The sequence below is a fragment of the Homarus americanus genome, unplaced genomic scaffold (genome assembly GCF_018991925.1).
Source record: "Homarus americanus isolate GMGI-L3 unplaced genomic scaffold, GMGI_Hamer_2.0 scaffold60101, whole genome shotgun sequence".
Classification (NCBI taxonomy): domain Eukaryota; kingdom Metazoa; phylum Arthropoda; class Malacostraca; order Decapoda; family Nephropidae; genus Homarus; species Homarus americanus.
Window position 1 is genome coordinate 1 of NW_024748876.1, and position 14,894 is coordinate 14,894.

Consider the following 14,894-nt stretch of genomic DNA (forward strand, 5'->3'; position numbering starts at 1 on the left):
TACAACAATTCACAGGAAGCCACATCACAAATGGATGGCTTTCCTTTATACTGATTCACAGCTTCCATAATGAAGAGGCCCGTCTCACAGTGGCTCCTGCCAAGAACTGAGAAATCAGATCACGAAAACGGGTGGTCATGTTGGTGGGCGTGGTTACGGATAGATGAATGTGGTGGTTGTGTGATTAACTGGCCTGTTCGGACGGAACGGCCCAAGTGCTCATAGATGCGAGTTATCAAATGTCGTTTTGTTTTACCTATATGTGCTGCTCTATAGCTAGCACACGTAAATTGATAAACAATGAGGATTACAGGTGTGTGTGTATGGTGTCTTTAATTTTAATGATTTTTTTAATTGAAATCTGGGTTTTGAAGATTAGTCTAAGAGAAATTTGAGGATATAATTCATTGAAAAGTTTCTTAAGTTTGTTTCTAAGGGTGAAACTGAGTGGGCCTGTGTACGGAATGGTGAAATGGATTGAATATTTTGGAACGTTGTGGATTTGGGGCTGTGTGGGACTAAAAATCCTATTAAGGGTTTTGCCTATTGTCAGGGCTGTAACGAGCAGGGTGGAAGCCTGCCCCTTATTTGCTTGTTCGCGTCCCCCACTTGGAGGGGGGGGGGAGGGGAAGACGGAGGTGAGAACGTCACTGCCGCCTCGACACACACCAGACACGACCCAGCCGTCATCACATCACAACTGTACTTGCACCCCGCTGTTCGTTCAAATTCTGGTTGTGTTCTCATCTGAGGTCCTGGACTCGTGGGCTGATTCCCCTGACCTTCACAAATCGACTGTCAATCTCCGGACACCTACCGCGGCTGCCACTTCATCGCCATTCCCTCCACACCGTCCATGACCTAGCTGATTGGCTAGTCATTGGACCTATCCCACCTTCCCACGTACCTTGGAAAACCAAAGCACCTGACTTCAATTCTCCAACTGACAATTCTTTTGATTCGATCAACACATTGAGCCTCTCCTACAGTATCGGACCTCCCTTAGGAACCCCGAATGCTGCTGAGGGGCTTGGTGTGAAGAGAGAGTCGGCAGTGAGTTTTCAGACCTTTTTCTTCTACTCTAATCCTTCTCTTCCGTGCCGTGAAAGGACCTATTCCCCTGTCAGCTGACGTACAGGGGAGTATTCGTCTGGAAACGCCCTCTGTCCCCACACCTCGCTAGTGCGTGTTTGTGTGAAGGGTGGAGGGTCAGCACAGCCTGCCGATTCGCCTGGGGACCCCTGTGATAGTGCAGGGCCTCCCCTACGTGAGGGGCGCAGGAAATTAGGGACTGTTAGGGGAGATCTCCATAAATCTCCAATTCAAACAGTTAACATGCCTTCAATTAAAATTAAAGTGGACCGTACCATCCAACCGTGCACAGACCTCGCCTCACTTATTTTCCAGCTGACCTGTATATTTCAGATCCGTTCCTTCACCAATGACGACATTATCAAAATATTTGTACAAACTGATGAAGATGCCGACCTATTCCACTCCCCAGCAATGAACAACAGACTGAGGGACAATGGCCTAACGGTCCTCAGTTCACCCGAATACCGCGCTAAATGCACCCTCATATGTAGAAAAGTCATCCCTCAGATCCTTGACAACCCTAACCTATTGACAGACCTCATGTTTCCACATAACAGCATTACAAGTACTGTACACTTTACTTTAAAAAGATTTCTAATTTCCTTGAGGCAATTGTTCTTGCCTAACTTCAAGTAAAGTACTGTACAGTATTTACCTTGAACTGTTATTTCAATTTCAAGGCAAAACCACAATTTTGTTTTGCACATTTCCTTAACTCTGTTTCCACCAAACAAAATTAGTACCCAATGAAATAATTAAGTCCCTGCTTAATTAGCACAGAATTACATACTATACTGTACACTGGAAAAATACAGAACAAAATTATTAGCAATCTGAAATATTCATTAGTTTCAGTGAAATGGTTATTAGGTACCTGTGCAGAGAAATGGTTATTACAAATCACACTTAAAAAAAAAATACCCACATTATCACATTCATTCCTCCCAACTTGATTACATGTAAATTACACGACCACCTGTGCCACCACTATAAGGGCGGGAGTTTTCTTCTTCTATCCCTTACTCTTATTTCATACTTCTTTCTTTGTCTTATTTCCTTCATTTGTTCTGTCTAATTATTTCATTTCATGGTTACTTCATCACTTCTGACCTTTGGTAGCATGACGAGAGTTAGGGCACATGGGTACTGTAATTCTGGTATCAAGTCATTGGACAAAAATAAAGGTGGATACTGAGGGAAAATGATACCCCCTAATATACTCCAAGAAATGGTTTATTAATATGAAATTAAATTAGGTAAAAGATGTCATTAACATACAACTACAAAGTTCAACTCCTTGGCCTTACCCATCTGCAATTCCATTTAGATACTCTTGCTTCTTACAACATTACTGGTGGTACATTACATAGACTACACCACATGACAAACTTACATATGGTACCTTCACTAGAACTGTTGGTAGTACATATGGAGGATGCACTCACAACACATAACACGTTATTACTGATACTAACAATTTTTATGTGTTCACTACCCAACATGGGATAATTATATTTCGGTTAATTATCTCCAAACATATATAACAAATACTGAGGACCATATAACTTCAAAGAGTGTCCCAGGGTATAACACTGGTGTCTCAACAAATGAAGATCGCTGTTATGGTCGGTTGTAGTCTGACACATGGCGAGAGTCTGGGGTCTAGTTTCCAGGATGCGGACTTGAGCAGTTTAATCCTGCCGAATCAGCGACATCGTCCAATAAAGTTAACTGTTAGGTAGCCACCGACCCCAGGCAGCCGGTGGGTTGTTCACTAACACTCAAACTGGACCTTGGATAATTTGGAGACAGACGACATTTACGTTATAGTAATTCTTACACTGGGTAAATGTCAATTTCACTGCTACAACATGAACACTGATATTAACAGAATTGACTAAGTTAAACTGAATGACTATATCGGCGGGGAACACTCGTTCACATACCTGGGATAATTTGGAGACGTCAAGGAAGGGACGTTTCTCCTTCACGCACAGGTTTATATACGGCATGAGTTGCCAGAGATGGCTACTCACGCAATGACAGAAACACATTCAAATCAACTGCTACACATTCAAAGATGACCCTCAGTTGACATGGGTCTGGCGAATTTCTTAAGTTGATTTACATAAACTAATTAGAGATTGAGCTTGCCAGGAAAAAGTGGAATATACACGTTGACAATTGTTAGTACCCCAAATGGGCGGGACTTATGGACAAGGAGCCTTTGTGTATATACATTAAGATCTTGGACAATATGGCCGGCACCTAAAGAGAGGGAAAACGCATTTCTTCCTAGGGATAACTCACCAGTTATCCACATGTTTTGCAGGCGTGGAGTATAATATGAATCATCAGGTTTCAAACAGACCAGCCGTCATTGTGACCATGACATGGTCACGAATTATGAGAGACCACCACTCATGAAGGGTATAACAAGAAGGGAAGAAGTCAACTTTCACCAACTGAGACTGGGATACCCATGCATGTGGGAAATCATTGTGCATGACGTGCGACAGCGGAGCCGAAAACGCACTGCAGCACTACCTCATAGAGTGCCCTGGAACACAGTTAGCTAATGAGAAACATACAACCCCTCTATCACAGCAGAGAAGGTTGCCAAAATGCTAACCACCAACCACTCTCAGGAAACCCTACAGCTTCTTACCGAGCATCCACCCCCATGCTAGTGGTGGAGATGTACAGTTAACTAAAACAAGATGCTGGTGTTATATCCCAGAAGTGGGTGGACCAGTTTAAGGTGTGTGGCGTTCCGTTGAACACCGACATAATGTATTCGCAAAAATTATGTTTTCCGATGATCAAGATACACTGTTTTTATCATTATTCCGTTACCAACCATATCATTTTAATAGACTGATTTTAGTTATGGGAACAGGTGGAGACAATGGCATCAGTTGAATTTATAATATGGTCTTCTTAGCAGAAAACACATAGTGTACGATCGCTTTTATTGTCCTTTTGGTGTCGTGGTTACCACTCTTTGTTTCCAAGTGGAGATCTCGGGTTGGATTATTGTTTACTTTTTGTAGTACTTTGGAATAAACATGATAGTTCAGAGTTTGTTGATCGTCTAAAGTGAGATGTTTTTATTAGGCATTCAAAATCTAGTAATTTTGAAGTTGCTTGTGACTAATAGGTTGATCTCCTACAGGATACTGTAAACGGAGTCGGCGTGGAATCCCCTGATGTGATAGCAGCAAACTGGAAGAAGAAAGTGAAGGAGGAAAGTGTGGATGTGAGAAACAGCAAACAGGACAGCAGGAATGACAGTAACGCCATGATAGAGAGCCTGGAAGACCTGCAGGAGTTAGCAGGCACTTCTGGCCGATGGAATCTCACCGTCATCGTCCTTGCCTGCTTATGTATGTTTCTCTTGCCTCCGTTACCTTGCAACATATCTTGCTTGTTGCCTCAAACGTGTGCTGCCTCATGTACCAGTATGTTTTCAACCACAGAAAGGGGGACAATTGAGTGAGATAACCGTGGTAACATTATGAGATGTTCTTATTACCACCATGCTATTGTGGTATTCCAGATGATACTAAATGTTACATAATACTTCCTTGAGATAAATGTATAGTATATATCAGGTGCCTCAAAGAGAGCTCAGGTTCTCAACTGGCTCAACCATGTTAATATTGTTATTATTATCCACTCTGTATCTGTGTTTTTCTGGCTATATAAACTGTTTCAATTTAATTCAATTCAATTCAATAAAGATTAAAATCGGATGGAGAGAGAGAGAGAGAGAGAGAGAGAGATAAACGAAAGATAAGAGGGGGAAAGAGGAAGGGTATAGGAGAGAAAGTTTTGGTACAATACAAAAATGTACAATACAAAAATGTACATGTATCTCGAAATTCCGTAACGCGAAACCTATTTTCCCATTGACTTCCATTATAAAACTGGAGATGCGTTCCTAAGGAATTTTTTCGGCCCCCCAAAAGTAATTCAAGCACTTTTATTAATGAAAATAAACATTTATAGACACATACAATACAGTATATTAAATAATTTATGATATACCTTCTTAAAACACCAATTTAGGGGTTAATATTGCATAATATTGCATTATGTGTATGGTTATTTGAGTACCCCGTCATAGGAATCCGTTTTCTCTCACTTCAAGGCCGCCTGAGTCGTCCGTTTTCTCTTAATCTTAAGAGTGCACCAGGGACAACTGTTTTATTTTTTAGTGGTGACACAGAATTTGATATTGCAGCTGGGGTTGCAATTGTTGAGGCAACTTAGGTATATCTGATTACAGTTGGAATATTCAAGATCCATTGTGAGTGATGTTTAAAGCTTCAACTGTCTGTCAGTCTGAATGGCATGTGTGAGGCCTTGTGTTTGTTAAAATTTACCCCACTTTCCGTAAGGGCGGATTTACGGGCCGTAACGCGAAATTATTGGTCATAATTTACAAATTCCGTAACCCGGGCTTCCGTAACGCGGGGGATGCCTGTATGTATATATATATATATATATATATATATATATATATATATATATATATATATATATATATATATATATATATATATATATATATATATATATATATATATATATATATATTTCAGTAGCCCAATAAAGCACGTGGACTTCTACATACAATCAACACCTCAACCCGCCAGGATTTGGTAAAACGTTACTTTGACCACCTACGTGATACGGGTAGTCCCCATTAGAGGTTCACGGCGCCATAAGCTCGTTGAACAGGCTTTGTGTGAAATATAACAGAGTCTAGGACTGCTTTTGTATCCTGGTGGTCCAGCAGTTAGCGTTCCCCGGTCACAGTCATGGGCTCGTGGGCTATGGGTTCGAATCCTGGCGGGTTGAGGTGTTGATTGTATATATATATATATTTATATATATATGTATATATATATATATTTTTTGGGTGGTCCTTATTTTGGGGCAAAAAACAAAATTTGCCATGTTTTTGTCACAGACCCTGGCATAAGTTTTCATTTGGGGTAGAAACGTTGCCTGTAAAATATTTTTTAAATATCCTAATAATTAGAGGTTGCTCAAGTCAAGTGAAATTTAACAATATTATGCCTATGCTTAATGTTCATAACACATCATTTCCTAGCCATTTCCAAGCCTGGGCCCCCCACCCCCCCCACTTAGTCTAAGTGGGTATTAGCTGCTTAATGCAAGGGTCGCATGAGGACCAGTCTCACTCTTTGTCGCCCAGTAAGGTCTGCTTGAGGGCATTAGGGAATGATTTCCTGTGGTCAGCAACTGCCTGCAGTAGATACTGCAGTTCCTGTTTGTCCTTGGTGATGCGGCCTGAGAAATCTTGGACTAAGGCTACTCCTCTTTCTGCATGATCATTGATCACAGACAAAGCTTGTACACTGGCTTTTGCATTTTGGAAGCCAGGATCATCTTTCCACTGTTCTATTGGGAGGGCCAGGAAATCTGTATTCAAGTTGAGCTTTTTGAAAAATGACTTTGTGTTTTTTGTCGTGAAATCATATAGGTTCTTCACTTAGAGTGTGTCTGGATTGATTGTAACCGGTTTGACATGCTTTTCTTCTCCAATAACGATGTTCATAGCTTCCAACATGCAATCCTTCACTGCTGGGAGAACATTGTCATCAAAGAAGGCCAATACAACCAACTCTTCTGACAAGTACCAGAGGTGTCTTATCATTTTGTGGAAAGTAGCCTTTGATATGGCATCGTTGATGGTACTGTAGTCTTGTAGAGCTTTAAGCAACATCAGATCTTTTTTTGGTGCCTTTGCAGCAAGTGGAGCAGTTGTCCAAGCCTTCACATATATTCGGGCAAAGAAAATGCACAAATCACTTAGTCCTCTGTTCTCCTTTGGAGTAAGCTTAAACTGAGAACGGAATAACCACACTTTGAAGGAATAAATGGTCCTTGCCATCCATCGTGCTTGGTGCATTGCACCAGGAGCAGAAAATCGTACTCTCCGAGAAGGTGATGTGCCAAGGAAGATGGAGGCCTGGTCTAGCAGCTCTCGATAATCATCTCGAAGCTGTGTCTCCAATAGAGCACTTCTTAATGAAGTTGGTTAGATCGTCCCTAACAGCTCTGACCGATTCTTCTGCCAGATCGTCGGTGGAGGAGTCTTCAAAGTTCTGCTTGTCAATTTGTTCCCATTTGGCTTGGAATCTTCGGAACAGCTGTATGTCAGGAGCAGCTGAGTGCCCCATTACAGCTTCAAAAGCAGCTCCAGCTACAAGTTCTAGTACATGGTGGCGGCAGGCAAAATATAGCAAATCACGACCCAGCAACTGTTCAATTTTGACACACGCACCCTTGTGGTGACCAGTATTTGAGCTTGTTGTATCAAAACACATGCCATTCACGATGTCTGCAATGTGCCATTGCTGCAAAGCCTTCACAATAGCTTTTGCTTGTTCATCACCGGTACCAGAGGGAAGTTTTGGAACAGCAAGAAGTTGGGAGGTGCCATTGCCTGAGACAAGAACTGAGAGTTTGTCAACATGGCCTCATGCCCCGTCAAATCAGCCATCAATTTACCATCCCAGTGAACAATTAAAACTGACTCTGGTTTGAAGTTTGAAAGGATTTCAGCTGCCCTGCTACTGCGATGATGCTGACGTTTCCTCCTGATGCTTGATCGATTCAGAATCAATTCACTGACATCATGGCCCAGACTCCGAGCAGTTTGGGTGACAATGTGCATGGCCATTCTATCTGAGGACTTGGTCCGATCTAATGCTGCAGAAAGTTCTGGAGTTAGAACTTCTTTTCGCCCACGCTTCTTGACAGTAGGTGGAGTTTGAAGTGCTGATGGGCCAGGAACTGGGTTGGATTCCTCAGAAGAAGACGTACTACTGCTGTCCAAGACAACGATGGCCTGGCATTTTTTGGCTTCTTCCTCTGCACTGTCTGCAGCCAACTTCCTTTTCATTGCTTTCTTGAGAGTTTTTTCTCGTCGTTTCTGTCTTTTCAGGAATACTTTGTCAAGAGATGACATTGCCCCACGACGCCCTTTTTCTCGTTGCGCTATTAAGAAATCCTTATCCTCCTGAACTGTCATCATATTCAAAGCATTCACATGTGCAATGTCAAAGAGATCTTCAAATGTATCAGTGAACTCTTTCTCTTTCTGCTTTTGAGTTTCTGTCTTTCTTGAAGAGTTCTTTTTCAAACTACTCCACTTGTCAAACATTTTGTGCACTTGATTCACACAATCTGGTTTGTGGTGTGTGGGAATGTTTGCTTTTGTCCAAAATTGAAAAACTTTGTCTGTGACTTCCCCAGCTGCCACTCTGATGGTTTTTTTCTGTATGCGATGCAGGCTTAAGAAATACTGTAACACTTGCCTGTTTGAAGGTAACTTAGCCCCTGTAATGTCATCACATAATGTCTTTATCAAATACACATTTTCTCGTGTTTTTACTCCTGCATTAGCCATTTTGACCTGAGGAATAAATAAATCAACTATTAATATAAATTAATAATAAGAATACTCTGCAGAGCTGTTTCTAATTTCCCAAATCATCAATCACGACCAGCAAAAACTCACCACAATCGTGCCAAATGCGACGTACTAGTGGTGGGCGTAATCGGCTACAAAGTAATCGACTACATCGATTACTTAATTTTTGACAGCTTTGAGCAACCTCTAAATATTAATATATTTAAAAATAACTATACACACAATGTTTTTGTCCTAAATGCACACTTTTAGCAGGGTCTGTGGTAAAAAATTCCAAAGTTGAAACATAAGGACCACCCTAATATATATATATATATATCAACACCTCAACCGGCCAGGATTCGAACCCACGTTTAATTTAGCCCACGAGCCCATGACTATGACCCGGGAACGCTAACCGCTGGACCACCAGCTAACCGCTAATCCTGGTGGTCCAGCGGTTAGCGTTCCATTCCCCCGTCACAGTCATGGGCTCGTGGGCAGAGGGTTCGAATCCTGGCGGGTTGAGGTGTTGATTGTATGTAGAAGTCCGCGTGCTTTTATTGGGCTAATGATATATATATATATATATATATATATATATATATATATATATATATATATATATATATATATATATATATATATATATATAACCATAGGAAAGAGAAACATAGTTAGGCTGTAATTCACACTTCGTGGGTGAGTACAGACTGTCTGTACTCACCCCTGAAGATGTGAATTACACGAAAGCGCTTGGGAACTTCGTGTTTTCTTCTTTCCTTGTGGTTATCAGCATATACCTAGATCACGCGCACCTACTGTACAGTGATTTACTTGCATATATATATATATATATATATATATATATATATATATATATATATATATATATATATATATATATATATATATATATATATATATATATATATATATATACTATATTTATATATATATATATATATATATATATAAATTTTTTTATAAGGAATGATTGGATATTTTAAAATGAGTAATTCTCAGACAAATTTAATATATTACCAGGTGAAATATTATTATTTGTTTAATATTTTCAGGTACGTTTGTCTCGCCTTTCCAGGCAATTTCTTATCAGTTTCTAGGCGCCACTCCGAACTATTGGTGCCACGTAGTGCCCCTGGTGGATGCCAACTGGACAAATGAAGAAATTCTTGATTTTGCCATCCCTTCCAGGTTAGTGTAGTCTTCAAACATTAACTCCATAACAGAGCCAAGGTTAGTTAGAAGCGCCCTGGGTGGAGACCAACTAGACTATTAACATGTCCTTCAGCTTTTCCTTCCCCTTCAGCTCCTGCCGTCGCAAGTTTGTGTTTATTGACTCCAAAGTTTCAGTTACTGCACTAGAGTGGAAAACAAATAGTCTTCCAATATGTGCTTGTCGTGGTATTGAATTTTATGATGTAATTGTATACAAAATCCAACAACACGCATGCACGCACGCACTACTTCCCCATCTCACCAACTTCACTACACCAGGGATTTATCAGCAAAACATTCAAGTGATCAATGATTGGTTATCAAACAGTGATCCAGTAGTGAATCCCAAGGAAAAAACAAGCATGATTCACAACAAGTCACCAGTGAGCAGTGTAGTACTAGACCGTGGGCACTGTGTCGGTGACCCTCAAACTACCAGAGACAAGGAGTACTGCGTGTGTTTACGACCAGACAAATATGTACAGATGTCTACCAGTGTACTGCACCAAGGAAATTCTTTCAGTAACCCTCAAGGTGCCGCCATTGAGTTGAAGGCCACCTTGGACAAACACTTCCCTACGTCCACAATAACAGACATCAACATATGTCCACCAGTGAACTACTCCAGGTGCACCTTGTACAGTTTAAAGCAAGGGAACAGATATCCTGATGGCAGCATTATTGTACTGTAACGTCAATTAGCACCAAAATCAAATGATTCATATTACGCTCAATAGCCCACAAAACATGTAACTCTGCTTTCGTTTGAGTCCTCCATCTGAGGAGTCCGTTTTCTCATCACTTCAAGACACCTCAGTCCTCCGTTATCCCATTTTCTCTGACTTACTGAAACCAACCTCTCTATAAAATTAATTTGAGTGTGAGAGAGAACACCCTTGTTTTGAGTCAACTTAGATATGTCTGTTTACAGTTGGAACATACAAGATCCATTGAGAGTGGTGTTGAACGCTTCAACTGTCCTTATTGTTAGTAAAACGTGTCAAGTAAGTGAGTGTCGAGTTGGCCAGCTAGAGTGGCGTATTTTATGTCGTCCGTGGGGATATCCATGAGTTTCTGATCGCGCCTGAAGTTATATCATTTTGTCGCCCCGACATCAGAGAATCTGCTGTTTATAGTTTAGTTAGTGCCAGTTGTCTATTTAAGAAAGTCATTAATCTCCTGAACTATTCTGTCAACTGGTATAATCTCCAAGATCTAGAATCTCCCCGTGAATAGCGCCTTGTTCGCCTCAGGCCTGAGCTTGCAGAATTAATGTTATTGACGTGTATATGCCACCATTTCCTGGCAAGCTCAACCTCTGATTAGATTATATGAATAGACATAGGAAATTACCCTGATCAAGAACACCGGAGTTCATAACTAAGTATACAGTGATCCAAAATGGTAGAGAAGTTATGTTGTTGGTAAGATCGACCCTTCTGGTATGAATACGGAGACCCAAGCCACCCAGCGGGTGCACGTATATACCTCTACACGAGGGAGAATCACGCATTCGTGACTCTTCCTCAACGTCTCTCCAGGTATGTTAACTTGTGTTCCCCGCTGCTTATTAATTCAGTTTAACTTATTCAATTTTGGTGAATATCAGTGCTCATGTGTTAACATAGTGAATTCTGTGCCAATTAAGTCGAGTAACGTTGAGATTTAGATATCATCCCACCGCTGCCAGGATTTGTAACGGGCCGAGTTCTCTCTTTTTATAATTTACCATCCAGATATTCTTTTCTGTTAGTCTTCTTGTTTATTCATATAATTATATGTTCGTTGTAGCATTCTTTCCAATGAGTATCCTGTTTTATATAGTTATCCTTCTTCAATTCTTTACATATATACTAATTCTTATATATTCTTGCTTATATTCTTATATGTTCTTTATCTCTATATACCATATATTCTTACATAAGTAACTCTTATGCTTCTCTGCTTATATTTTCCAAGTCAATGTTCTTTCTTTTCATTTCCTTTCATATATTATAATCTCTTCCATATATTTTGTTCGTTATATTCTAAACCATGGATTAACCTGGGAAACCATGTCTTTCTTATTACCACACTTATTATACTTACAGCGGTAGACCTGCCACCACCCAGGATTTTATTTGAATATAGCATATCTTAGTTAACTGTTAGGTAGCGAGCTTCTAGGCACGTGAGTTAGTTATTTTCTGAGAACCAATGTGGGAAAGGATAGAGTGGTGATACTCGTAGATTACTAATTCAATATTTATTAACACAGTGATTGGACAAGATGCATCTTAGATTCACTCAGACAAAACAGAACTGCAATTTATTTATTAAGTCATCAAACACTTCAAGAACTTATTACCTCATTGAATACCTCCAAGTACTTATTACTTCAATCGACAATTGTGGTATTATCACTCTGCCAAATGATATTCAGTACTGGGTATACACCAGATATCACTGGTCCCTCAGGTCTTACCTTACCAAGTAGCAAATTAACTCTTCACTTCTTGGTTATATCATTATACTCTCAGATTATCATTTCATGGTCACTACCGATGAATACATAGCATACTGGACAACTCCACAATTATCGCACCATACAATACCTCCTGTTAATTCACAAGGAACAACATGGCACTTTTAATTCTCATTCAGTGGTTCAATACTTAACCTGGGATACTATATTTCGGCTAGTTATTCCCCAAACAAGATACAATAATACTTAGGCCCATGTAACTGTGAGGAGTGCCTCAGGGTAACGCTGGTCTCTACAACAAATGAAGATCGTTGTTAGGGGTCGGTTGTAGACCGACACACGCCCAGGGAGCTGGCGCCTGATTTGCAGGAAACGGACTTCCCAGTTTAATCCTGTCGAATTAACGGTATCGTTCAACCCGGTTACCGACCCACGTTAGCAGATGAGTATTCAGCTCAACACACTGGAGAGACGTTGAGGAAGAGTCACGAATGCGTAAATGTCTAACTTCAACTATACAAAACATACGCCTGGCAACGGTTCAGATGATATCTAAATCTCTACGTTACTCGACTTAATTGGCACAGAATTCACTATGTTAACACATGAGCACTGATATTCACCAAAATTGACTAAGTTAAACTGAATTAATAGGCGGCGGGGAACACACGTTAACATACCTGGAGAGACGTTGAGGAAGAGTCACGAATGCGTGATTCTCCCTCGTGTAGAGGTATATACGTGCACCCGCGGGGCAGCTTGGGCCTCCGCATTCATATCAGAAGGGTCGATCTTACCAACAACATAACTTCTCTACCATTTTGGATCACTGTATACTTAGTTATGAACTCCGGTGTTCTTGATCAGGGTAATTTCCTATGTCTATTCATATAATCTAATCAGAGGTTGAGCTTGCCAGGAAAAGGTGGAATATACACGTTGATAACATTAATTCTGCAAGCTCAGGCCTGAGGCGAACAAGGCGCTATTCACGGAGACGCTAGATCTTGGAGATTATACCAGTTGACAGAATAGTTCAGGAGATTAATGACCTTCTTAAATAGACAACTGACACTAACTAAACTATAAACATCAGATTCTCTGATGTCGGGGCGACAAAATGATATAACTTCAGGCGCGATCAGAAACTCATGGATATCCCCACGGACGACATAAAATACGCCACTCTAGCTGGCCAACTCGACACTCACTTACTTGACACGTTTTACTAACAATAAGGACAGTTGAAGCGTTCAACACCACTCACAATGGATCTTGTATGTTCCAACTGTAAACAGACATATCTAAGTTGACTCAAAACAAGGGTGTTCTCTCTCACACTCAAATTAATTTTATAGAGAGGTTGGTTTCAGTAAGTCAGAGAAAATGGGATAACGGAGGACTGAGGTGTCTTGAAGTGATGAGAAAACGGACTCCTCAGATGGAGGACTCAAACGAAAGCAGAGTTACATGTTTTGTGGGCTATCGAGCGTAATATGAATCATTTGATTTTGGCGCTAACTGACGTGTAAGACCGTGGTCGTTACAGTACTACTAAAATCACTGAACATATAACATTCTCATAGTCGTAGACAAGGACGTCATAAACAGAAGTCCATCAGGACCATCACCTCCAGTAGAAAACCAGGGAAACCTACTCCTGACAGACCGTACCAGTACACTGAAGTTCACCGAATATGACACAATCTCCTCTTCTTACTACTCTCCAACGTCACCTCCCTCGCCAACAAATTTGGCACGCCATCAGAGTCAGGTCAGTTACTGCCAATGTCGTTGCCATCTGCAAGGCGTGGCAAATTGTTCCTAAGACGTACCACATTGAGGGATATCAACTCTTTCACCACCTTCGATCACATGAACGTGAAGGGGGAAGTTGTATTAGCCCCTGTCTCACAGACAGTAATATTTATTTTGTATGATTTAGGGCTACATGCATTAGTTTTATATAATTACAGCACCCAGGGTAATTAAACTATGAACAAGTGGCTAGTAAATACTGAAGCAAGTGACATGCATGTCACCTAACCTTTATTGTCTTTCACATGACCTCTGTTCACCACTGCCTAGCTGATGTCATTAAATAACCAGTCGGTTACTCTCAGTTGACCCAGGTATCTCACATTGATCACTAATGTTTCCGTAAGCTCCCTATACTGGGTACTTGCTTCATACTCTCCTAAACTAATATGCTCATATTGTTAGTTGTGGTTATATCATACGTTAATTATGCTAAACTTTATTATTAATTATAAAAAGGGGTAAAACAATTTAGGTTTGAAGTTTACCCAGAAATAAGGTGCATTCGTTGTTACTGTAACTATAGCCTCTGGGTAACAGTATATAACACAGTAATGGGGAGAAAATAATATCTCTACGTTTACCAACTGTGTATCTGTTACTTGTGAAGCTGTCATATAAATAACAATCTTCCTGGGTTGTCACCACTTGTAACAATCACTTGTGAAGCATGTTACCTTATATTTTAGACGAACTATCATATCGATCAAAGTTTATTGGGTCTTCATTAACGAAATCCAATAGGTCCCTTTTGTGTATTTATTATAAATTGTTTTTATGTACACTTAAAAAAAATTATCACCGTAACTTAATCACTGTAGCTATGAG

The 14,894-nt window shown here is 40.4% G+C and overlaps 1 protein-coding gene across 1 annotated transcript; it reads left to right on the top strand.

The window, feature by feature from the left end:
- Positions 1 to 4,249: 4,249 nt before the first annotated feature.
- LOC121853217 lies at positions 4,250 to 10,476 on the top strand. Its single transcript, XM_042347222.1, has 2 exons — positions 4,250 to 4,481; positions 9,625 to 10,476. The coding sequence occupies exon 2, from the start codon at positions 9,847 to 9,849 to the stop codon at positions 10,474 to 10,476; it is 630 nt and encodes a 209-aa protein (XP_042203156.1). The 5' UTR covers positions 4,250 to 4,481; positions 9,625 to 9,846.
- The last annotated feature ends 4,418 nt before the right edge of the window (positions 10,477 to 14,894 follow it).

What these genes read in the sequence shown, in the direction of transcription:
- LOC121853217 (XM_042347222.1), top strand. Translation starts at nt 9,847, where the DNA reads ATGTCCTTCAGCTTTTCCTTCCCCTTCAGCTCCTGCCGTCGCAAGTTT.